Source organism: Meyerozyma guilliermondii, genomic scaffold (assembly GCF_000149425.1).
Source record: "Meyerozyma guilliermondii ATCC 6260 scaffold_5 genomic scaffold, whole genome shotgun sequence".
In the NCBI taxonomy this organism is placed as follows: domain Eukaryota; kingdom Fungi; phylum Ascomycota; class Pichiomycetes; order Serinales; family Debaryomycetaceae; genus Meyerozyma; species Meyerozyma guilliermondii.
Window position 1 is genome coordinate 1,018,116 of NW_001809796.1, and position 22,281 is coordinate 1,040,396.

Consider the following 22,281-nt stretch of genomic DNA (forward strand, 5'->3'; position numbering starts at 1 on the left):
AGCCGTTTCTCAGGCTCCCTCTCCGGAATCGAACCCTTATTCCCCGTTACCCGTTGAAACCATGGTAGGCCACTATCCTACCATCGAAAGTTGATAGGGCAGAAATTTGAATGAACCATCGCCAGCACAAGGCCATGCGATTCGAAAAGTTATTATGAATCATCAAAGAGCTCAAAGAGCATTGATTTTTTATCTAATAAATACATCCCTTCCAAACAGTCGGGATTTTTAGCATGTATTAGCTCTAGAATTACCACGGTTATCCAAGTAGTAAAGGTACTATCAAATAAACGATAACTGATTTAATGAGCCATTCGCAGTTTCACTGTATAAATTGCTTATACTTAGACATGCATGGCTTAATCTTTGAGACAAGCATATGACTACTGGCAGGATCAACCAGATAACTATCTTGAAGGCTCGCAAGAGCCCACATCGCCGTTCCAACTCGCATCGCTGCAAGTCTTCCCGACTGAAGTTATTTGATATAATTGCAACTGACCGAAATCAGCCGGTAGGTGCCCACAGCCCAGTCTAATGAAAGACCGCCTGCAAGCATCCTACATCCATATAGCCCTCTTTGAATTCCCCTGGTGTGATGTCCGCTAAACACTCCCATGCATAGCACAAGAGGTTTAACATAACCAACCATGGAGGAGGTTACAAGCAGAGAATCACAGAACTAAATCCGGCTATTCAATGCCGCAGACCCCCAAGTAAGTTTTTAGTTGAACACTTGCCATCGGCTAGTAATCCACTAAATCCTTCAATGCTCACACACAAGAATCGCTAGATGTCTGATGTGAGACTGTTCAGGCTCCTTGCTTGCGCAAGATAACCCATGTTGTCTACCGTAAAGAGCATGCCGAAACTGACGTCTCACCATAGAACTCTCCCCACTAAACAACGAGGCCATAAACCACACCTGGTACTCCAAACTGAAGATTGCTCTTCAATTCTTTCTAAATAGTGTTTCATGCTTTCGCATATAGTTCCTCCGGCCCTCATTTACTGCCTTCGCATTTGATTCGGCACGCAAATGGTGCCGCGAGTTTGCACCCAGTCCCTGCACAATCCCCCCAGGGCCTTTTGAATTGTGCGACGCTTTTCCATACAAATTCATCGACACCGTGCCATACAAAAATGAAAAAAGTTCACACTTAGCGAAATTCACTCATCTCGACCCCCAACATGAGGTCATCATGAATAATTTTTTTTCGGCTTCTGAGGGTTGTCTGGTCGTTTGTACACATGTTTTACAACATTTTAGGGCATTTTGACAAACTTTGTTTCAAATTGCGTTTTTACCCTTCCTACACCCCAGCAATCATCTGCAACTACTCAGAACTTTGCGAATTTATCAATTTTTGCAAATTGTATTTTTGGCCATTTTTTGCCAGATCCTGTCCCACTTTTCGCAGCCGCTGCCCGCACAACCGCGCACACTCCACACCCGCTCCACAAAAGCCCTTCCGCCGTTTTCCTTAATCCCCGCAAACAGCCCCAAAAACGTCCCTGCGCATCCATTTCACTCACCTATTGCCTATGCCACCTTCTTCCCCCCGTTTCACGCACTTTGCTTCCACCCCACTTTCACACACCTGTGCTTGTCAGCTCAAAACTGCTGCAATCCCATTTTTCAAATTGAACAGCCGCACGACCTCAACCCACATAAAAATCTACAATCAAGAATCCATAAACTAAAAGCTCTGTATTCACCAACCCACAAATGCAATTGGCATACCCACACCACCCCCGCTTCCTTCAATCACCCTCCCTTCCTCCCTGTACTCTGCCTGCTCACGTGACGTCCGTTTCGAACCGCGCGGTGGACGTCTCCCACTATCGCACTCGGCCCAAGTATTGCCCTGGTCTCAACATACATCTGTGAGCTTAATCAATTATGAGATGAAATTCTCCGTGTCTCTCAGACACTCTCTAGAGCTTGATTCTGTATCAATATTTTCTGGCCTCGTTCCGCGTTATTCAGTTATTCCTTTCAATGACTGTTTAAAGAATTTTCATATTTCGCAAAAACAAAATATTTTGCGAATATAGGTCATTCTAATATAGTCTGAAGTTGTTTGTTTCTAAGTGAAGGCTCGTAAAAATTATCTAGTGATTAAAACAGAGAATTACTCCCTTTAGACTAAGCGAAGAAATGCTAACACAGTTCCTGGAGATACTACATCTCCCTCATTGACAGCCACCTCCAATACTTCAAAGCGAGAGCTCTCAGTATAGGCAGCCTTAGACTCAGTTTCATCATCAGATTCATCTTCATCTCCACCAACAGGCTTTACAGCAATCTCCATCTTCATTGCTTCAAGCATAATGATTGTATCACTTACACCAACAATCTCACCGGCTTTATAGTTGATTTTGAAAATGTTTGCAGCCATATTACAAGTCACTTTGATGGCACTAGGATCTTGCAAGAATTTTGCCACACCCGTGGGATTTGAAATTCTTCGCAATCTCACATTCTTTGACCCATTGAGCCAAAGACCTATCCTCCTCTTCCAAAAGTTTGGACATAACTTTTGCTTTCCTATCATTGAGATCATCAAGCTCATCTTTAATATCACTTAAAAACTTTGAGTATTCGCTGAAGTCAAGTACAGACTTTTTCTGTTGGAATGTCCAAATCCCCTAACAATAAGTCACGGTTGAGCTTTGTCAATTCTTCCTCGTCGACCTCGTAATATACAACCTGGTCAAAATTGTTGAAAAACCATGGTCTGCCATGGCTGACTTTGAGTCTACCAAAAGTGTTCCAACATAAGTCTGGGAGTCCCATTCCCCAGATAAGATATCCACCGGGGGAGTCAATTGAATAAATTGAGTAACCAACTGACCCTGATCCCAAAGCACCTTTGGGAGTGAAAGTACGAGCAGGATTGAATTTACCGGTTTTGAACCTCGTTCTAGGATCCAAATTCACGGACAAAGTGTTGGCACACAAGAAAGAGACAGCTGTCACAACTTGCGTTTGGCCAACAACATTGGCTTTAAATTGTTCTAGCAGGTCGATGCAGTTAGCCTTCATCAAGTACGCAGTATTGTCTGGCAAATATGGCGCTTGAGATCTTTGGGAACGCATGTACCGTTCCATGCAATGTGCAATTGCCGAATGATCGAAACAAATTGGAAGACGGTAAAGGGTGCTTTCAATTTTCAAACTGTCTGTTGGTGGGATATCACCTTCCATGTGGCTCAAGATCTCAACAAGACAACTTTGTGAGATGATTGTCGGCTCGTAAATGACCGCCATGGCACCGCTGCAGCACTCAATTCTAATCAAACCTTTGGCCAAAAGAGAGTCTTTAGGCTGCTCTTTGAGCTTCATTTCGAGCACTCTTTGACGGCCATTGTTAACCAATGTGAAATGCTCAACCCCAAAATCTAAAATGAGCATTTTTTCACCGGCCTGCCTGATGAAAAATGGCACACCTTTGTCGCCAGATGTTCGATGAAACAATAAAGTGTCCTTCGTAGTTGTGTCATCTGCCGTAGGAAGGCTCTCACGAAACACAGGTAAATCACCGGAGCTATTTTTGGCGTATTCCAACTCGTCCAAAAAAGCCTCCTGCTGCTGCTTGAGAGCCACTGATTCACTATGAGAAACTTGTTTGAATCTAATTTTGCCTTTGACCTTCGCTTGACCAGCCTTCCACCAATCAGCCATAATGGGTACTGCTATGCAAACGAAGCCAGAAAGTGTTGATCCATCGACACCAAACAAAGACACCACATTTCCGACAATACTGATGCCACAGCTTGGGTATGGGTACTCTAAAATGTTACTAGGGTGAGTTCCTCCATCGCCACCATTCTTCCTCGAGAAAACGTTCGCTGGTCCATCTAAACGAATGCAGCCTCTGTTAGAATTCAAGTTAACAGTATACACTGTATTGTAGAACATTTCTAGACCTTCTTTGCTGCAGATATCGGTTGTGTCGTGGGGCCCTCCAGTGGTTCTAATCGTCCAAATAAAGTCATCTTCGACGGTGTCAAGGTCAGGCTTACATTTTTGAGGAAGTTCGAAGCCAAGTTCCACCGAGTCACTGAAGCCAACTTGACGAACGACAGATAAACAGTCTCCGTCCATGATGGGCCTACCTTGATGTCCGCCCAAATTTAATGTCGGGGTACATGACTTGGACCCCAAGTATTGAGCAACCTCTGGGAGACCGCCCTTAATGGCTAGGTAAGCCCGTGCACAACTTCCTTGAGCTTTGCCGACCGAGATGACGGAGCCTGCTGGGACAGAGATTGCAGTAAACATAGGCACTGACGCTCCATTTATGGTGAACTTGAACTTTCCTCCAGCAAGACAGATTGTCAATGCCGCATGGGCCCTGATGGTCGGTCCTTTCAAAGTGATTTCAAGTCCCTCGGTGCGCCGATCGTTGCCTACGACAATATTAGCCAACTGGAAAAAAATTGGATCGGTGGGGCCAGACAATGGAACTCCATGGCCAACGTCTTCCCTTCCTGGATAATCTTGAATAGTTGTGTAAGAACCAGGCTTCACAAACTCGATCAAATTAGGTTGATATTGAAAGTCAGATGTTAAGAATGTAGTTAGTGTTGTACCCGTCAAAAAGTTGCTGGAGTTCAAAATTTCAGTCAAGTAGTCGATGTTATGAGTAGGGCCGTGTATGTGGCTCTTCGACAAGGCCCGAACCATCGATAACCGGGATTTATCTCTCAGAGGTGCCCATACCATAACCTTTGCTAATAGAGGATCAAAATACGGCGAGACCTTGCTTCCCGTTGATATCCAATGATCAACACGCAACTTAGACTCCTTCCCGATCTCATCTGGAAATTCAACAAAATGCAAGACACCCGGCGCAGGCTGAAAGTTCTTGACGGGATTTTCAGCATACACTCTGCACTCGATTGCATGTCCTCGAGGTATAGCAACACCATCACTGTCAATTTCACATGATCCCTCCTTCTCAAGGAGACTTTTGGGCATGCCTGGCTCACCTCTAGCTTCATAATCAGCTTGGAGTAACATCAACTTTACCAAGTCAACACCGTAGACCAATTCTGTTATGCCATGTTCCACCTGAAGTCGAGTGTTCATCTCCAAGAAATAGAAGCTGCCAGTCTCATCGTCGACAAGAAATTCCACCGTACCTGCCGATTTATACTTGACAGAAGCGGCGAGATGAGCGGCACACGTTACTAGTTGTTTCCTCAACAGCGTGCGGCCATTTTCCACAAAAGGGCTAGGCGCTTCTTCGATGACCTTTTGATGTCTTCTTTGGATAGAGCATTCACGTTCGCCAAAGGCACGCACATAGCCCTGACCGTTGCCGAAGACTTGAACCTCGATGTGCCGACCGCATTCTACGTACTTCTCAAGGAAGGCTCCAGAGTTATTGAACAAAGTTTCACCTCTTGAGACGACTTCCTTAAATGCGTCGCTCAATTCGTCCTCCCTGTAGCAAACTTTCAAGCCCATACCACCTCCTCCAGCAGTGGACTTGAGCATGACAGGGTATCCGATTCTGTTGGCAATCAGTTGGGCTTCAGCTATGTCCGTGATGAGACCAGAGCCGGGAACGACGGGCACATCGTTGCTTTCGGCTAAACTTCTTGCCGAGTGCTTCAAGCCAAACGTGTCGATCGATTTTCCCGGTTGGTCCTGCAAACACTATACCTTTCTTCTCCAAAGCAGCTGCAAATTGTGGGGACTCAGAGAGAAAGCCATAACCTGGAACGACAACATCGGCATTCAGGTTTATGGCGACAGACACAACCTGGTCGATATCTATATATGCCTGTGCGCCGACACCAGGCAATAGCACAGCCTCGTCAGCTGAGAGTACGTGTAAAGATTCAGCATCCTCGGCGGAGTATATTGCAATGCTTCGGAGTCCATTTTCCTTGCAACAACGTATTATACGACAGGCAATCTCACCTCTGTTGGCTACCAAGACTCTCTTGATAGTGCGGAATTGTGACATGATCGCAATTGGTGCGGATCGAGCAGCAGATCCGGATCGTATCTATAGGAGTTATCTACCCCACATCCAGCGGCATTGCCACTTCTGGGCGAGCAGCGCATATTACTGGTAATAGCTAAACCGACAATACGATTGCGCGAATGCAGCATCATCGTCGTATCTTTTGACATTTTGAGAAGAAATGCGGCTCCGGTATGCAGCCAAGAAAGGCTTATTTGGGGTATGCGATTGTTCTAACTAGAACTACGTTGCGCTCACCTCAATATGCCGCGGTATTTACCTCCGTCCCCTCCTATCGTCCCTATTTCTAGTGCAAATTCGCAGTGATAGGGTCATGACTTACGACAAAGTTGCAAACGCAGCGACACCGTTTGCGCTCTCTGGCCAAGCAAATGACAACTCTCAGATTCTTCCTCGATGCGAGATCAATTGTGACATGGGAGAAGGCTTCGGTCCGTGGAAAATGGGTCCTGATGCAGAGCTCATGCCTCTTATCGACACTGCCAACATAGCTTGCGGGGGCCATGCTGGAGATCCCAGAATCATGAGGGAAACCATCCAGCTCGCCAAAAAGCACGGCGTTCGAGTTGGAGCCCATCCAGGTTTACCTGACAAGGTTGGATTTGGCCGGAGACAATGGGCGCTCTCGCCTCAGGACGTATACGACTTGGTGTTGTACCAAGTCGGAGCCTTGAAGGCATTCTTAGATGCGGAAGGTATGCCATTACTGTACATTAAGCCACATGGCGAGTTGTTCTTTTACGTTGAGAGAGATGAAGAGATCATGCATGCGGTGTTAGACGCAGCAAAGGTGTTTGGCGTTCCAGTGATGGCCGGTAAGAGTGTCAGGTATGAGCAAGTGGCCAAGAAAGAGGGTGTGCAATTCATACAAGAGTTCTACCCAGACCTCAATTACAATTCCGAAGGTAAGCTCGTCAAGATATTTGCTGGTCCCAAAAGCGCACGTACGCCGGAAACAATCATGAACGCGGTGTTACAGGCTGGCTTCGCTGATCAAACGGTAGACACCGAGGACAAGCCTATGAATCTCAACTTTGGGGGTGCTCCATTCACCGTGTGCTTGCATCTGGACATGCCCACTGCTCTTGAGAATGCACGCAAAACCAGGGCTGCCATCGACGAGATCAATGCTGCAAGGGGGTATGCCGCCAAGTAGATATCGAATGCAACGTAATAGTAATATTTTGTAATCGGAGCGGTTACCACACAATGGTCATCTTGGGGGACAATATTACCCAAAATGGGATGCTGCATGTATTGAAGGAAAACGGCTGCTCGTCGCAAACATTTCCTAATGCGTCATTACGAGTTATCGGACATGTTTGAGGAAAACCGATAGACAGAGATAACGTTAATCTTTATCTCAGAGATGATAAACCTTATCTTAGCGGCAAGCCGCAGCTAGCTACCATACCGTGGCCGGAGTATGGTCGATAATGACCACCAGTGAATAAAATGCTCCCCAAAGCCTGGAAAGCCAATACCACCCATACTCGCAATGGGGCTCGAACACGCTAAAATATTCGGTGAAAGTGTTGGATATGGCATGGTTGTTGGAGTTGGTTTCGCTTTTGCCGTGATAATGGTGGGCGTAACCAAACTCTTGTCTGTATTCTTCAACGAAATCCAGGACTCGGAAATGTTGATGACGGCGAAGCGCAGTATCAAGACCGGCTTGATCGCTTCAGCAGTGATCAGTTCGTGGACAATTGGTTCCACTTTGCTATTATCATGTACCGCTGCTTACTCCAACGGCATCTCAAGCGCATATTGGTATGGTGCCGGGGCATGTGTGCAGATAATCTTCTTCAGTATGTTGGCACTCGAAATCAAAAAAAAGGCACCCAACTGCCACACGTACCAGGAAGTGGTACGAACAAGATACGGCGCACCTACACACATTGTCTCTATTGTGTACTCTGTAATTCAGATGGTGTGCTATACCACCAACTTGTTGATCAACGGATCGTCAATATTTTCAGCCATCACAGGCATGAACAGAGACGCAGCTATTGTGTTGTTTCCTATTGGCGTTATCATCTACACTTTGATGGGAGGCATCAAGGCCACCTTTCCTTACCGACTGGACTCACACCGTCATTTTATACTGTCTTGTGCTTGCATTTCTATTCAACTGCTATGCAACTCAGCGACATCGTGGGCTCCCCTGGTGCCTTGTGGGATCTTTTGGTGGAAGCTTCTGAAAGGCGGCCTATCGCTGGGAATGCTCTGGGGAGCTTGTTGACGTTCAACTCTGTCCAAGGCGGTCTCTTTGGCTTGGTTCTTTTTGGTGCTGGCTTTGCAGCAGCTTGCGACTCACAGCTTTTTCAAAAGGCCATTGCTGCCGACCCCAAGTATTTGGTAAGAGGGTACATTTTGGGAGGGCTAGCGTGGTTCTCGTTGCCATTCTGCTTGTCCACAACGATGGGTTTGGCTGCTGCCGGCTTAGAAACACATCCCAGCTTTCCCACATTCCCAGACTTGATGTCTGCCGAGGAAATCGGCGCAGGCTTGGTGCTACCTTATGCAGCACAGGCGTTGATGGGCCGGTCTGGAGTGGCCATGGTGTTGACCATGATTTTCATGGCGGTTACTGCTGCATTTTCTTCGGAAACGATCGCCATTTCCGCCATGGTCACCCACGACGTCTATAAGGCATACGTCAACCCAGACGCCAAAGGTGGCCGCTTGGTCTTGGTGTCACATGCGACGGTGATAGCATTCGGCATTGTTACTGTCGCCTTGGGTATTGGGCTTGCACATGCTGGGTTCGACGTTTCGTTCATCACCACTGCGTCGGGGATCATTGTTAACGTCAACATCGTAGCCATGGTGCTCACTTTGTACTGGAGGAAGATGTCGGGGTTTGCATACTCTGTGGGCACAGTGGTATCTACCATGATCGCTTTAGCCGTGTGGATGGCCTACACGGTATCGCAGTCAGGATATATATCGTTGGCAACTCTTTCAACCAACGAAGCACTTGCCGCGGGAAACACCGTTGCCGTGGGCTGTCCGCTCATCGTGATTCCCATTCTCGTCTTTTTGAAGCCCGCAGACTTTGCGTGGGAAACTTGGCTCTCCATCAAGCAGGACGATAACACTGAGTTCGACTAGAAGCACGGGTTGGAGCATGTGTTATCGCACGAAGATGCAACTGAAGCCGTCTTGATAGAGCACCAGAACAACGAGACCATACTCAAGAGACAGTTCAAAATAGGTGCTGTTGCGTGCACCGTATTGATCTTGTTCTTTCTTGTTGTCTTCCCCATGCCCTTGTATGGCTCGAAGTACATCTTCAGTAAGCGGTTCTTCACAGGTTGGATCGTGGTGGCATTTTTATGGGCTTTTTTCGCAGTCTACGTCATTATCGTAATCCCAGTGTGGGACGGACGCCAGGCCCTTGGCCGGTTGTATCGTATTATGATGGGGCGTGAGGCGAAACCTGGAGACAGCACCACATATTCCCACGATGACGAGACGCCAGTGAGTAAGGTTCAGTTCACAGTCAAGGAGGAAGAGACGAGAGAGTCCATATAACTCGCTTTATTTTTGTTAAGCCAAGGCTGGCAAAAATCACCATTCAATTTATTTTCAGTACTATACTTGCTGAGATGCTGACCAACAACTTTTTTCGTAACCAGGGTCGAATGTGTCCGCAAGCATCGTAACCTACCTGGACAATAAATGAATCGTCAGCATAACAAGTAGACGTCAATTTGCCCATATGAGTGAAAATGCTGGCCGAGAAGTGATTCTGACGTAAATAAATTACGATCTTGATAGCTTTACGAATATTTGGTACTACTGCTGTTAAGCATTCTTTCGAAATTGAGGACAGCTTTGGGGTCCTTTCCATAATGACTTGCAATGAGGAGTTGTTTCATTTGCTTTTTTTGTCGTAGTTGTTTCATATGCTTTTTTTGTCGTAACTAACAAAATTTGTGTTCAGAGTAACGACGTCTAAAACGAGGAAGACAGCATACATCGTCTAAGAAGCGTTTAATCTGAGCCTCAAGAAAAAGTGGTGCAACCATTTTCACAAGACTGCACACTTTTTTGCAGCCAAATTGAGCTCACTTTTTTGCAGTTATTCTTATCTATGAGCAGGTTTAATGCAAACTTCAGCGTTGATGAAGCCTAAAAAATAATTACTCATCACAGAAGGCTATGAAATGTCACTCTTTATTTACCCGTGAACTTCGTCTACGAAGTTCTGCTCCTTTAGATTTGTTTGATGTATTTATTCGCGATATAGTTAGAAAGTAATTCCATTTCAAAAAGCATACCACCATATTTTCTCTAGTATGGTATTTGGCTCGTACACAAGAGCCTCATTTTCCTCTGCTTCAACTCTCTCCAATAGATCCATGATTTCAATATTCTCAGGTGGGATTAGCCTCCATTGTCTGTAGTATATTGTCGAACCAGCGTACAACACAGCAACGAAGAGAAGAGTGATATATGCAGCAAAGAAGTTACTTGTAGACCAATTTTGTGGGAAAAAGACGTAAAACCTCATTGGTAAGTGACAAAATGGCAAAAAACCCTGTTGTGAAGTATGCACCGTACCTCATGAGCGGCACCCTGTAGGGAATTCTATCATTCAAGTCAAGATAGTCGATTATGTTTCTGAACCTCAAGTAACAAATACCAACGAACATCCAACTGAGAAATCCTGATATTGAGACAATATTAGACAACCAAGCAAACACTGTAGAGCTAGTGTTGGAACAATTGAGATAGGACAAGAAGATAAACAACGATCCAAGTCCAACACTATAGTACGGAACTCCCCATCTGTTAAGCTTTCCAAAAATTCTGGGAGCGTCACCATTGATTGCCATAGAATGAAGAGATCTGGAAGCTGCATAAAGCTGGCTAGTACCCGCCGAGTATGCGCTAGTCAAGAAACAAGCATTCACAATATGGGGCAATACTTTGATGCCTACTTCGCTAATGCCAATCACGAATGGGGAAGCAGCTGCATTCGACTTTCCAGCGGCAATAGCACTCATCAATCTCGAATTGTTCGACGCAACAATCACTCCAATAACTAGAACGCCTCCAACATAAAAGAAAATCAAGCGGTAAATGACTCTACGAAAAGCTTTTGGCATTGACCTTCGAGGATTCTCCGCTTCAGCAGCACACGATGCAAGAATTTCAGGGGTTAGCACGAAAGCAAACCCGCTCTTAACAATTGCAGTCCATGTAGCCAAAAACCTGCCTGTATTTCCTGGCACAAGGTAGTCGACAAACGCTCCGGGATGTTTCCAGTAATGAAAGCCCAAAACTCCATCCTGGTTAGGGCCACCGCCAAAAAAGATAACCACTCCTAGTATGATCAAACCAGTAATACACAAAATCTTGATTATAGCAACGCAAAACTCGCTTTCTCCGTAGTACTTAACTGGTCGAAAGTTCATGCCTATAGTCGCTATGCCAAAAATGGAGATGAAAATTGCAGAATTTGCATCGGTCCAGTACTCAATGATAAGAGCGCAAGCAGTGACCTCACTGGGTGGAACCATAGCTTGAGCGTAAAACAAATTCCATCCGGCGGTAAACGAGAGTGGGGAGTTAAGATATTTTTTGGTCAACGCATATACCGAGGCGTTTCCAGATATTGGAAGAAAAATAACCATCTCACCAAGTTGATTCATAACTAGCCAAACACAGAACGCAGTGATCATATAAGACGTCAATAATGGAGCTGGTCCACAGACACTTAACGCACTGCCGGATCCAATGAATAACCCAGTACCTATTGCACCTCCAAGGGCAATCAATTGAATATGGCGAGACTTCAATCCCCGTACAACTTCTGATTTTTCCTCCAAATCATCGTCATAAGTGACATGCTCAATGGAAACAATGGGTTTCTTCTTTAGCTGCTCGTCTTTCTTTTTCGACAAGAAAGACGAGACCGAAACAACGGCGGAAATTGGTTGCGACATTGTAACTAGTCAGCAAAGGACGGCTCTGGAGCCATATTTGTACATCTTGTATCAATTCAGATAGGTGCGTGGAGTAGTGGAGATAGCGGAACTTATCTGAGATCGGAAAATCGCCGTGCCTGTCGCACAATACTCGAAAACGCTGAACCTCTTATCGGGTGCAGAAAGCTGACCACTAAAATCTATGACCCCTCCCCTACAAGGTATATCTTTTACCTAGGGGAGTGATTCTCCTCAATGATAAGCCCATAGATCAGAGAAAGTCTGCTTGCATTTCCCTAAACCTTACTTTGAAAAGTTGCAGCCCACTGAGGATTGACAGGTACACCTGCCAGATTGATATCAAAGGAAGAGATAAGACATATTTTCAAGCAACCATTGAGGCTATGTTATTTGCCGCTTGCTTTAAATGGCAATTTTAAACGGACACTCCATTACGCATATTGCCCGATTAGTTTCGGAAAATGTCCGAACAGCAGACACGGCCCTAATGTAGATTACAATATCTGGCTGGGAAGCCCCTTTCTTCGGTTTGCAATGAAGAGAATAGTCACCTATGAATGCGATTATGAGAAAAGATCTACGATTCAACCGGCCTGCGCTTCAACTGTAGAGGATATTCATGATAGCGGCCAGTCGAGAGCTAGCATCTAAAAACAGCCAGCGGAACGATAGCAAGACCAGTCCAATATATTTTATATCAAATGTCTTTAAGAGACTCTGTTACGTTATCCAGACAAATCAAGCCCTAATTTTCATATAGACTTATTGAAAGGAAACTTCCTACTTATATTTTCTTCTGGAAAGAATCTCAGCAAGCTTGTCGTACTCTTCCTTTTCGATTGGAAGTGTTGGTGGACGTACAGTGCCCGCGTACTCACCAATGATATCAAGACCAGCCTTGATTCCAGCTGGATAATTGACACTTTCCAAAAAGTTACTGACTTCCCAAAGGAATTTCCATTGCTCTCTAGCCTTCTCCAAGTCTTTCTCGACACTGAAAGTATTCCAAAATTCGACACACTCCTTTGGAACCAATGAAGCTACTCCCCAAACACCTGCTTCGGCTCCGTGGGACATGGCTAAGAAAGTAAACGTATCCCATCCATTGAAGACAGTAAGTTTACTGGGTGGGTTGGTCAAGAGGTCTGCTAATTCCTTTGCATTTCCTGAGGTATCTTTCACGAAATCGAAACCTTCAATTTCAGAAAGGGACCGAAATTGGTCTGCCGTAAGGTGTACCCCGGTAGCATGAGGCAAGTTGTAGTACATAACTGGAATCGAAATTGACCCACAAACATCCTCATAAAATTTGTAAAGCGCCTTGAATGTAAGAGGGTCATAGAAAGGTGGGACAATCATACAAGCAGCAGCGCCGACCTTTTCAGAGTATTGAGCCATTTCAATAGCTTCACGAGTGCTGTTGCTTCCCATTCCTGCTACCACTGGAAGCCTGCCATCCACTGCATCAACATACGCCTTGATCACACTCTTGTGCTCATCAAGTGTGAGAGCAGGGAATTCACCTGTGGTGCCGGTAGTAACAATACCATGAATTCCTGCAGCAACAAGTCTATCGACCTGTTTTTTGATTCCCTTCAAGTCGACTTCTCCGGTGGCATCTAATGGAGTAACGACAGCAGCAAGAATTCCTGAAAATAGCCTCGTCATGATATGATTTTCGATCTATTAGTATGACACTAACGTTCATGGGCAGGGTAGGCGGGCTTTATAGAAGCTCATGTGGGTTTGGATCTTCTTCGGATTCCTGCCGAACTGTCCCCTGGCCTTCGGCCCTTGCCGAAGTTATCGGACAATTTCCGCGTTATCTTAATCTTGATTTTGTCTAACAACAATTTAATTTCTGAGCCGTAGATGAAAAGTGACTATGGTAAGCTCGCCGAACAACGTGAACTCCATAGTCTCGATTTTTTGCAAAATATGGTGGAATGCAGATCATATAGGATAAAGAAACCATCTCTCTAAGTCAGTACTCGAGTCGCCCACATACCAATCTGGTATGTCCGTAGAGGATATAGGATTTGCTTCTGACGCTATGGCTGAAAAAGCCGTTAAAGCAGACATTTCAGGGTTGGTCTCGCCGGCTATATGTAGCGAAGTACCTCGCAGATTCAATTGACTCAAAGAAGTACTAGCCGCATTAAAAAGTGACTCAGCGTGCCCTTGTCTCTCAATAATGACAGGATGCTGGTTGGGATCTGGTGGATTACTTCCCAAACGCGAGTGCCCTGCATCAGATCTAGAGGAAGCGTCGACGTCGTGCTCATAAAAATGCGTCTCATCTATGGATATACTAGTTGTTTCGTCACAATCTGTAAGATGTAGAAAAGATGCATCATTCTCAATGGGTATTTCAATACCGTCAACTACTGTAGGTCTTTGCAAATTGATGTTGTCAGACTTGGCAAGAAGATCCCAAGCACAGTGTCCTCCTTTGGCTATCAGACCCTGCAATTTAGTGGCTTGCTTCGATAGTTCATGGAGAATATTCGAAGAGGCTATTTCAAAGACATTTCGAATTTTTTCATGTTCCCCTGCCTCCAAAGTTGAAAGAGTCTCAAGTATCGAAGTGCAAGCTTGGACTTGCAAAATTATTTCAACGAATGGAATACACATGCTCTCGCTCATTTGATCTTTGGTTAGCTTTTTCAAAGAGTTGACGAACGTCAAACCACACATAAATAAGTTTTGGACCGTCAACCACACGAAGACGGCTGACCCATCTCGATGCATTATTTTCATAAGTTTCATGGACTCTCCTGCGGAATGCAAAGCAACATGTGTTTCCTCAATCGAAGGATTGGGCCTGTTCGGCGAGGGTCTTAATAACAAAACGACTGCAATGTGAAACTGAAGCTCTGTCCATTCTTTGGTAACAAGAGGCGTAGGATACAAAAAGGAAGAGCGCCAAGTCCGAAGCTTGTCATAGGTCTGCCATGTCCAAGCCTTTTCCTCCTCTTGATTAGAGCACTTTGTGGGTATCGGTGCATATAATCGTCCATGTATTTCTGATTGCAAGCGGCAAATACGCACCTGATGCACTAAAGCAATCTTCAAACAGCACGTAGGGCCTGAATATATCCCATCAGCTTTAATTAGTTTGTCTTCTACCAATGCGGGCATCTTGGCGGTGATCCATTCTTCTGGGATGGAGGTAGGTCGCCCCATAGTTGTACTTAGAGTCCTGTCTATACAGTAACATGTCCAGAATGCCCTGCGACGAAGGTCCAATGTCAATGGATCGAAATTTTGGGCTGGATTTGGCTGAGCAAAGAGGCTCATCTCGGTTGCAAGAGTCATTGCAGAACCCGAGAGCTGCCATAAATTGCCCGCTTTGGGAACTAGTAATGTGTATTGCAAAAGGAGCAATACGTTCTGTAGCTTTTTCAACCCTTCAGCATCGCCAATGGCACGACTCAGCGTCCTGCTGGCAGCTTTCCAGAAAGCTCTGGAAACATGGCCGAGTTCAGATGTGGTCAAACGAGGCCGACTTAAGGACGCCAAAGCAATTGCAAAGACCATATTCAATTGAAAAAACTCTAGAACTGTCGCCTGTTTGGGCTGTTTTTGACATCTTTTTACCAAGTCATAAAACTCATATTCGTGCAACACGGGATATGCACTATTCATCCAAACGAAATATCTTTTCGATAATCGTAGCAACATGGAAGTCTTGTAGGCTGTGATATCGGTTACTCGATTTCGAACGGTGTTCTTTCGTGCAACCTTGAGAAAATCTTGTCCAAGTTTGGCAATAGCCGCATTTTCTTTCTTGATGAACGTCTCGCTAGCTCCTCTGTCTGCAAACGAAGTGGAATACTGTCGGATTTCGCTTGCTAACTCTTCATTGTAATGGATTCTCTCGCCACCTGTTGATGTCGTGATCAAAAAGGCATCTGTTGAGTTTGGATTTGATACCTCCATATCATCGTCGGACAAAGAAGAAGTAGAAGAATCATCCACCAGCGGCAAAGCGGACCAGCTACTTTGATTAGATAGCCTGCGCCTTTTTTCACGGTGGTTATGGTGAATCTCGGTCCTCATCTCCCCGCTGCCCTCATGAAGCAGACCCAATTCCTCACTCTGCACCTCACTGCTCTGGTCAATGCTCAGTTGCAGAACATGTACAGAATCTCTTGAGTTAATCCGGTTCCTACCAGCTTCATCGAGGTCCCGTTCATGAGATTCTTGCCTAGCAGTTCCGGGAGACGGCTTCTCTACTTGTCCTTTATCGGCAAGGATTTTCATGCGCTCTTCCAACGACCAAATGTGACGCCTAGCCAATGGCTTTCCGAGGATCTTATCGTAGTGCATGCATTCCACTCCTGCCTTGACACAATTTTGGCACGAGGGAACCTGAGAATCACATTTTGTCTTTCTTGAATGGCATCTCTGACATGCAGGTATGCGTGGATGTCCTGGAGCAGCTCCCTGTACCATAAGAACCTATCGGTTAGCTGGAGTGTGTCGCAGATATTTCAATCTTCGTCGAAAAACCTGCATACACGGCTGCAAGATTGAGTAGTATGGATTAGAAGAGGGAAGCTAAATAATATTAAAGGTTACGGAAAATCGTTCCGATTCCAGAAAGTCGTTCCTATTCCAGACCTTGTACACAAAACAGTCTCGCCCAGCCTTTCACAATAGGGGTAGATGTCCAGTTTCGATATGAATTAGAGTCGGAGTTTTTCCGATGCAACACTCGGCAAATGTCCGCGACCGTAGGGCCGCCTGATAAGAGCCCCTTTTATGCCTATATATATGATCCACCTTCTTCCTTTTGTTGAGGCAATATGAATAGAGCTGTCACGTACGATGAAAAAATCCACTGTATCGCAGACTTGGAAAAAGCTGCAAATGAAATTCTCACTCCAATGGCTCGTGATTTCATTAGTGGAGGGTCAATGGACCTCCAAACGTTAGGCGAAAACAAAGCGACGTATGACAGATACAAGCTTCGGCCTCGAGTAATGGTTGATGTGACCTCGGTAGATACAACTACCACATCTTTGGGCTCAACTGTAGCTTTTCCGCTTGGTATTTCACCTTCCGCAAACCATGGTATGGCACATCCCGACGCCGAGTTAGGAACTTCAAGGGCTGCCGCCAAGAAGGGAGTGAACATGATTCTTTCAAGCTGGACCAACTCTTCGCCTAAGGATGTTGCTAAGCAAGGGGAGAATTCTGGTATAGCTTATGCTCACCAGTTGAGTGTGGTAATGGATGAGCCAACAAATATGTCGATAATCAAGAATGCTGAGGAATGTGGCTACAAAGCACTTTTTATCAGTGTGGATTGCCCTTGGCTCGGGAGACGTTTGAATGAAATGAGAAACTCATTTACCGTTCCTCTGCATCTCAAATATCCATGCTACCCATGGATTGATAGTACTAATATGGTCAGCGACGATATAAGAACTCAATATGATGCTTCACTCACTTGGGATTATATTCGGCAGCTTAAGAAGAAGACAAACATGCAAATTTGGCTCAAAGGAATCCTCACTGCTGAAGACGCAGCATTGGCGGTTGACGCTGGAGCAGACGGCATTCTCGTTTCTAACCATGGAGGAAGACAGCTTGATGGAGCCATGTCAACCTTGGAAGCTTTGCCGGAGATTGTTGAGGCAGTTAAGGGAAGGATTCCCGTGCATATTGATGGCGGTATTCGCCGTGGAAGCGATATTTTCAAGGCTCTTGCATTGGGAGCTGACTACTGTTGGATTGGTCGGATTGCACTCTGGGGCTTGGCCTACAATGGAGAGAAGGGAGTCTCGTTAGCCCTTAACATCCTTCATGATGAGTTCCGCCTTGTTATGGCACTAATGGGATGTAAGTCGGTAAGCGATATAAAGCCCGAGCATTTGGCCAGGTTGGGAGCCGATGGAAGATTGACTAAATTGACTAGTAAGTCTCCAGCGAAGCTTTGAATTTTGTCTCAGCTAAGATATTCAAACAGGTATAATTCATTGAATCTCAAAAGATTCTATGGCTGAACTAAACCGCCTTTGAAAATGTTGACATATTTCTTCAAGTGCCTGAAACTTATGTTACCATATTTTAGTATTCACAGTAAAAAATGGCAATACTAGCAAATCATTACCTATATTCTAAACCTGCTTTGTAATGGAAGAGTTTTTTTGCAACCATTAAGTGCACCAGCTTCAAACACTTCAGATACCATGAAATTATCGATTATAAAAAGAATCTACTTTAATTATAACTACAAAGGTCTATCAAGTCAAAGGGCCCGTCAGCTTGAAAAATATGGTCAGTCCATAAAAAAATGCATAGTTATGTACTTGCGTGAAATATGCGAAAGTGAGTGAAAATCATCAATTGTAGCTAATTAACCAAGCAGAGTGCACACACAATAGCAAAAACATTTGCAGTCCACCGTTGAAGCGTCTCGCGTTGGCTAACCCACCATGCTGACACTGTAATCTTTGGCGGTAATTTCCCGAAGTAGCATCGGATATTTTCCGATCCGTATGCGGCTTCAACTTTAAGTTTCAATCATATAAAAAAAAGACAGCCACTAGATCCAAACAGAAATCACGCTTGGAATGTCGACAACAATTCAACTATACGGAGGGAGAAAAATTGACATCAAGACAGGATTATTCATCAATAATGAGTTTCGGCCATCAGCCAATGGCTCAGTTTTGACTACTCCAAATCCAGCCACAGGAGAGAACTTGGCTACTATTAGTGCTGCTACGGTTGAAGATGTAAATGCCGCCGTGACTGCTGCCAGAACAGCCTTTGAGACGACTTGGGGAAAGAAGAGCACGCCATCTCAACGTTGTTCTCTCATTAACAAATGGGCCGATTTGATAGAGGCTAATATTGATTCTCTTGCCGAACTTGAAAGTGTTGACAATGGAAAGCCAGTTTGGATGGCTCGTGATGTCGATATTAAGGACAGCATCGGGTGTCTTCGGTACTATGCTGGACTTGCAGACAAGATAGAGGGGCGTACTATTGAACAAGAAGATGGAATAAAAATAGCTTTTACCAGAGCTGAACCTATAGGAGTATGTGGCCAGATTATTCCATGGAATTATCCCATTCAAATGTTCATGTGGAAGGTAGCTCCAGCTTTGACTGCTGGAAATACAGTTGTCATAAAGCCTGCTGAGCAAACTCCTTTAAGTGCTCTTCGGTTGGCGGAGTTGGCACTTGAAGCAGAATTTCCTCCTGGAGTCTTGAACGTGGTCAACGGTACTGGAGCCATTACGGGAGACGCAATTTCACGTCACATGGATATTGACAAAATTGCTTTCACCGGATCAACGGTGACGGGAAGAAAAATCATGGGAGCTGCTTCGAAGAGTAACCTCAAGAAGGTTACCCTAGAGCTAGGAGGAAAGTCCCCAGTGGTAGTCTTCGACAGTGTTGATATTGACCAAACTGCCAATTGGGTTTGCATGGCAATTCTTTTCAACCACGGGCAGGACTGCTGTGCTGGCTCACGTCTATTTTGTTCAAGAGACGATCAAGGATAAGTTTTTTGAAGTACTCAAAAGAAAAATAGAGGAAATTGAAATTGGTGACCCCGGCGTGGAAACCACTTTTATGGGACCGTTGGTTTCGAGGCAACAGCAAGAAAAGGTGAAAAAGTACATCCAGCACGGCTTGGAAGAAGGAGCTGTTTGCCTTACCGGAGGAGAGGAAACATTAGCACATTTGCCAGAGAAATTCAAGGACGGTTTTTTCGTTCCCCCAACAGTGTACACCAATTGCAAAAAGGGAATGAAGATCGTGGATGATGAAATTTTCGGACCAGTTCTTGCTGTACAGACATTTAAGACTGAGGAGGAAGCAGTTCAGTTGTCCAACGATACTGCCTACGGATTAGGAGCCGGAGTTTTTTCCCAGAATGCATCCCAATGTATGAGAATGGTTCACGCTCTCAAGGCGGGAACAGTTTGGTGCAACCAATACATGGTATTGAGCAATGCCGTGCCATTCGGAGGTATGAAGCAGTCGGGTTTTGGCCGAGAGCTTGGCATCGAGGGATTGAAAGAGTATACACAAACAAAAGCGGTCCATTGGAACTATGGTGAGGAAATTTCCTGGCCACTAAATGGTACCAATATATAGTCTGAAATGGTTTGTATTTTTTTTCTGCCGGTTGTATCTAGCTAAAGACAGCCTTGTGTGGTATTCGAGACAAAAGAAAAGGTGAAAGGTCACAATAAACCTTCCCCCGTATCAAAAGAAAATGGCTGCGAAAAAAGAACATTCAAGAAAAATCAAAATGAACTAAAATTGGTCCTCTTGATCATGATATCAGACTTTTCAAATGCCAGCTAGGAGGCTAATTCATGACTAATACATTTAAATTGAATTTTCGGTTCCGGCCATACCTAGCAAGGACCACCGTTTCCGGTCTGATTGATTGTCGAAAAGCAATAAGAGCGAGACTCGTTAAGTAGTAGAAACCATACGCCAAACATTCTATCTGCAATCACACTCATTCTCAAGTGCTTTCAAATTTAGCATTATCAACAATTTTTTGAGTGACTTTTAAGTTGCTCACTTTTGTATCATAAAGTTTTATCACCTGGTATCTCATCATCGCTCTCATATGTGATGGCTTTAAGCTCTTTCTCTTCAGCTATTCGGTCGTTGTTCTCTTCAAAACTTTTGATGTACTTCGTATCATGAAACAGGCCCTCCGGCGACATACTAAGTGTAGGTAGTCGAGTGTCATTGCTGCATTTCATGCTAAAGGCGCTTCGAAGCTCTTCGTCATTGCCCAAGTTGAGCGCCTTCGTTGTGTAACGAGATTTCAATAAGAGAAAATTCTGGACCTTAGTGTATATGTTTTGGGGCATGGCAATGTCATTTCTGTATTTTGAGACAAGGTCAAATATTGCTTGAAGAATTGGAATATATGCAATATTGTTTGTCTGGTTGATAGAGTCTGCTACTCCGTTGGCAATTTCCAAGATTTTCACGCATAAGCCCGGTCCGTTCGATTCAAATGCAAAGTCTGAGCAATCTTTTGTATCGTTTAAGAAATCACTAGCTATGCAAACGGGATACGCAAACGTAAGCGAACCATGTTCAGAGCACTCCAGTAAAATATGAGACCGCAAACTAATATTCCATACCAATGAACGCATCCAGTGCTTGGACGACATCACATTCATGTACTGCGTTTGTCCTGAGGCGTGAGCGAACTCTATACTGTTTAAATTTTCTTGAACTTGTACTATCCACGGACGTTTTGGAACCCAAGAGCTGTGGGAGATGTTCCCGTTAGAATAGTAATTCACTAGAGTATCAAAGAAGCTTCTATTTGGGGCTGCAAAACTTTTGACAAGTTCAATGAAGCCTCTCATCCGAACAGGATCGTCATCATCTTCGGCGACTGGGAGTGGGATTGAGTGTTCCAAGCAAACAGGAAGATTTTCCTCGATACACATGTATCTTTCAGATATGAGGAGCATGTAGTAAAATTTTGTCAAGATGTGGATTTCACGAGGCGATTTTGATTTGTATACTTTTGGATCATGTAGCTTCATCAATTGGGTAAAGTTTATAGCTTCCTTCATGTACATGAGACCACAGGACATTCCACCTCGAATATTAACGTAGTAAATGTACAACAGAAACGAGATAAGGACATTGTCCATTGTCTGTAATGCCCTAAAATTTATCATGTTTCTTATTCTAATGGCCTCATCAGCGAACACGGCAGGATCTACTCCATTGAGTTTAAAGTTTATAGGATTCTCGGAGTTCAAGAAGGTGAGCTGATTCGAAACAGCGGCAGCAACTGCACATAGAAGAGAGTAGCATAGTATGTTTTCAGTTGTAGCTTCAATAGGGTCACTTGCTATCAAAAACGCTCTCCGTAAAAGTGACTTCACGGGAATAATGGGCCAATTTCCGTAATAGTACGACTTGTAAATGTGAAGAAAAGGTATCAATCGTCCTATAGCGATGGTGTTTCCGAGAGTTTTCCGCAGCTTTACAACTCTAAGTTCCGCGATACTCAAATTTGAATCCTTAGTGATCGTTTCCGGTTTACTTTCGAACCTACTGAGGGTACAAGGAATGTTCCTTTTCACACACCTCGAACAAGGGAGCTGAGTATCACATTTAACCTTTGTTTGAGCACATTTGTCACATGGGCGTGAGTATCTGGCCCTTTTGGTACGTTTTGCATGGTTGTAGTTTTTCAAATTTAGGCATTTCCAGCTATTGCTTGCGTTCCCCATTTATCGGACTTCTCGATTGAGATTCCGAAACGAGATTATTTCGGTGAGAAAATGTGGGGT

General features: G+C 44.7%; 12 protein-coding genes across 12 annotated transcripts, besides 1 other annotated feature; 7 read left to right on the forward strand and 5 right to left on the reverse strand. All coding sequences in view use genetic code 12, as the record gives it.

Annotated features, from left to right (window-relative positions):
- Nucleotides 1-911: 911 nt before the first annotated feature.
- Nucleotide 912, forward strand: a sequence uncertainty (Possible assembly error: High quality discrepancy detected during assembly).
- A 1,702-nt stretch (nucleotides 913-2,614) lies between these two features.
- PGUG_04496 (uncharacterized protein) lies at nucleotides 2,615-5,509 on the reverse strand (the record flags this gene model as incomplete). Its single annotated transcript, XM_001483717.1, has 1 exon — nucleotides 2,615-5,509. One exon carries the CDS (start codon nucleotides 5,507-5,509, stop codon nucleotides 2,615-2,617), a length of 2,895 nt encoding a protein of 964 aa, XP_001483767.2.
- An 809-nt stretch (nucleotides 5,510-6,318) lies between these two features.
- On the forward strand, nucleotides 6,319-7,161 carry PGUG_04497 (LamB/YcsF family protein; the record flags this gene model as incomplete). The annotated part of the gene is made up of 1 exon (XM_001483718.1): nucleotides 6,319-7,161. The coding sequence occupies one exon, from the start codon at nucleotides 6,319-6,321 to the stop codon at nucleotides 7,159-7,161; it is 843 nt and encodes a 280-aa protein (XP_001483768.2).
- A 342-nt stretch (nucleotides 7,162-7,503) lies between these two features.
- On the forward strand, nucleotides 7,504-8,250 carry PGUG_04498 (uncharacterized protein; the record flags this gene model as incomplete). Its single annotated transcript, XM_001483719.1, has 1 exon — nucleotides 7,504-8,250. The coding sequence occupies one exon, from the start codon at nucleotides 7,504-7,506 to the stop codon at nucleotides 8,248-8,250; it is 747 nt and encodes a 248-aa protein (XP_001483769.2).
- Nucleotides 7,737-9,122, forward strand: PGUG_04499 (uncharacterized protein; the record flags this gene model as incomplete). Its single annotated transcript, XM_001483720.1, has 1 exon — nucleotides 7,737-9,122. The coding sequence occupies one exon, from the start codon at nucleotides 7,737-7,739 to the stop codon at nucleotides 9,120-9,122; it is 1,386 nt and encodes a 461-aa protein (XP_001483770.2).
- A 1,361-nt stretch (nucleotides 9,123-10,483) lies between these two features.
- Nucleotides 10,484-11,965, reverse strand: PGUG_04500 (uncharacterized protein; the record flags this gene model as incomplete). Its single annotated transcript, XM_001483721.1, has 1 exon — nucleotides 10,484-11,965. The coding sequence occupies one exon, from the start codon at nucleotides 11,963-11,965 to the stop codon at nucleotides 10,484-10,486; it is 1,482 nt and encodes a 493-aa protein (XP_001483771.1).
- A 783-nt stretch (nucleotides 11,966-12,748) lies between these two features.
- Nucleotides 12,749-13,636, reverse strand: PGUG_04501 (dihydrodipicolinate synthase family protein; the record flags this gene model as incomplete). Its single annotated transcript, XM_001483722.1, has 1 exon — nucleotides 12,749-13,636. The coding sequence occupies one exon, from the start codon at nucleotides 13,634-13,636 to the stop codon at nucleotides 12,749-12,751; it is 888 nt and encodes a 295-aa protein (XP_001483772.1).
- Nucleotides 13,637-13,921: 285 nt separating this feature from the next.
- Nucleotides 13,922-16,426, reverse strand: PGUG_04502 (Zn(II)2Cys6 transcription factor; the record flags this gene model as incomplete). The annotated part of the gene is made up of 1 exon (XM_001483724.1): nucleotides 13,922-16,426. The coding sequence occupies one exon, from the start codon at nucleotides 16,424-16,426 to the stop codon at nucleotides 13,922-13,924; it is 2,505 nt and encodes an 834-aa protein (XP_001483774.2).
- On the forward strand, nucleotides 15,187-15,672 carry PGUG_04503 (uncharacterized protein; the record flags this gene model as incomplete). Its single annotated transcript, XM_001483723.1, has 1 exon — nucleotides 15,187-15,672. The coding sequence occupies one exon, from the start codon at nucleotides 15,187-15,189 to the stop codon at nucleotides 15,670-15,672; it is 486 nt and encodes a 161-aa protein (XP_001483773.2).
- A 353-nt stretch (nucleotides 16,427-16,779) lies between the features above and the next one.
- PGUG_04504 (alpha-hydroxy acid oxidase) lies at nucleotides 16,780-17,916 on the forward strand (the record flags this gene model as incomplete). Its single annotated transcript, XM_001483725.1, has 1 exon — nucleotides 16,780-17,916. One exon carries the CDS (start codon nucleotides 16,780-16,782, stop codon nucleotides 17,914-17,916), a length of 1,137 nt encoding a protein of 378 aa, XP_001483775.2.
- A 636-nt stretch (nucleotides 17,917-18,552) lies between these two features.
- On the forward strand, nucleotides 18,553-19,494 carry PGUG_04505 (uncharacterized protein; the record flags this gene model as incomplete). The annotated part of the gene is made up of 1 exon (XM_001483726.1): nucleotides 18,553-19,494. One exon carries the CDS (start codon nucleotides 18,553-18,555, stop codon nucleotides 19,492-19,494), a length of 942 nt encoding a protein of 313 aa, XP_001483776.1.
- Nucleotides 19,495-19,564: 70 nt separating this feature from the next.
- Nucleotides 19,565-20,092, forward strand: PGUG_04506 (uncharacterized protein; the record flags this gene model as incomplete). The annotated part of the gene is made up of 1 exon (XM_001483727.1): nucleotides 19,565-20,092. The coding sequence occupies one exon, from the start codon at nucleotides 19,565-19,567 to the stop codon at nucleotides 20,090-20,092; it is 528 nt and encodes a 175-aa protein (XP_001483777.1).
- Nucleotides 20,093-20,538: 446 nt separating this feature from the next.
- Nucleotides 20,539-22,221, reverse strand: PGUG_04507 (uncharacterized protein; the record flags this gene model as incomplete). The annotated part of the gene is made up of 1 exon (XM_001483728.1): nucleotides 20,539-22,221. One exon carries the CDS (start codon nucleotides 22,219-22,221, stop codon nucleotides 20,539-20,541), a length of 1,683 nt encoding a protein of 560 aa, XP_001483778.2.
- Nucleotides 22,222-22,281: the final 60 nt, after the last annotated feature.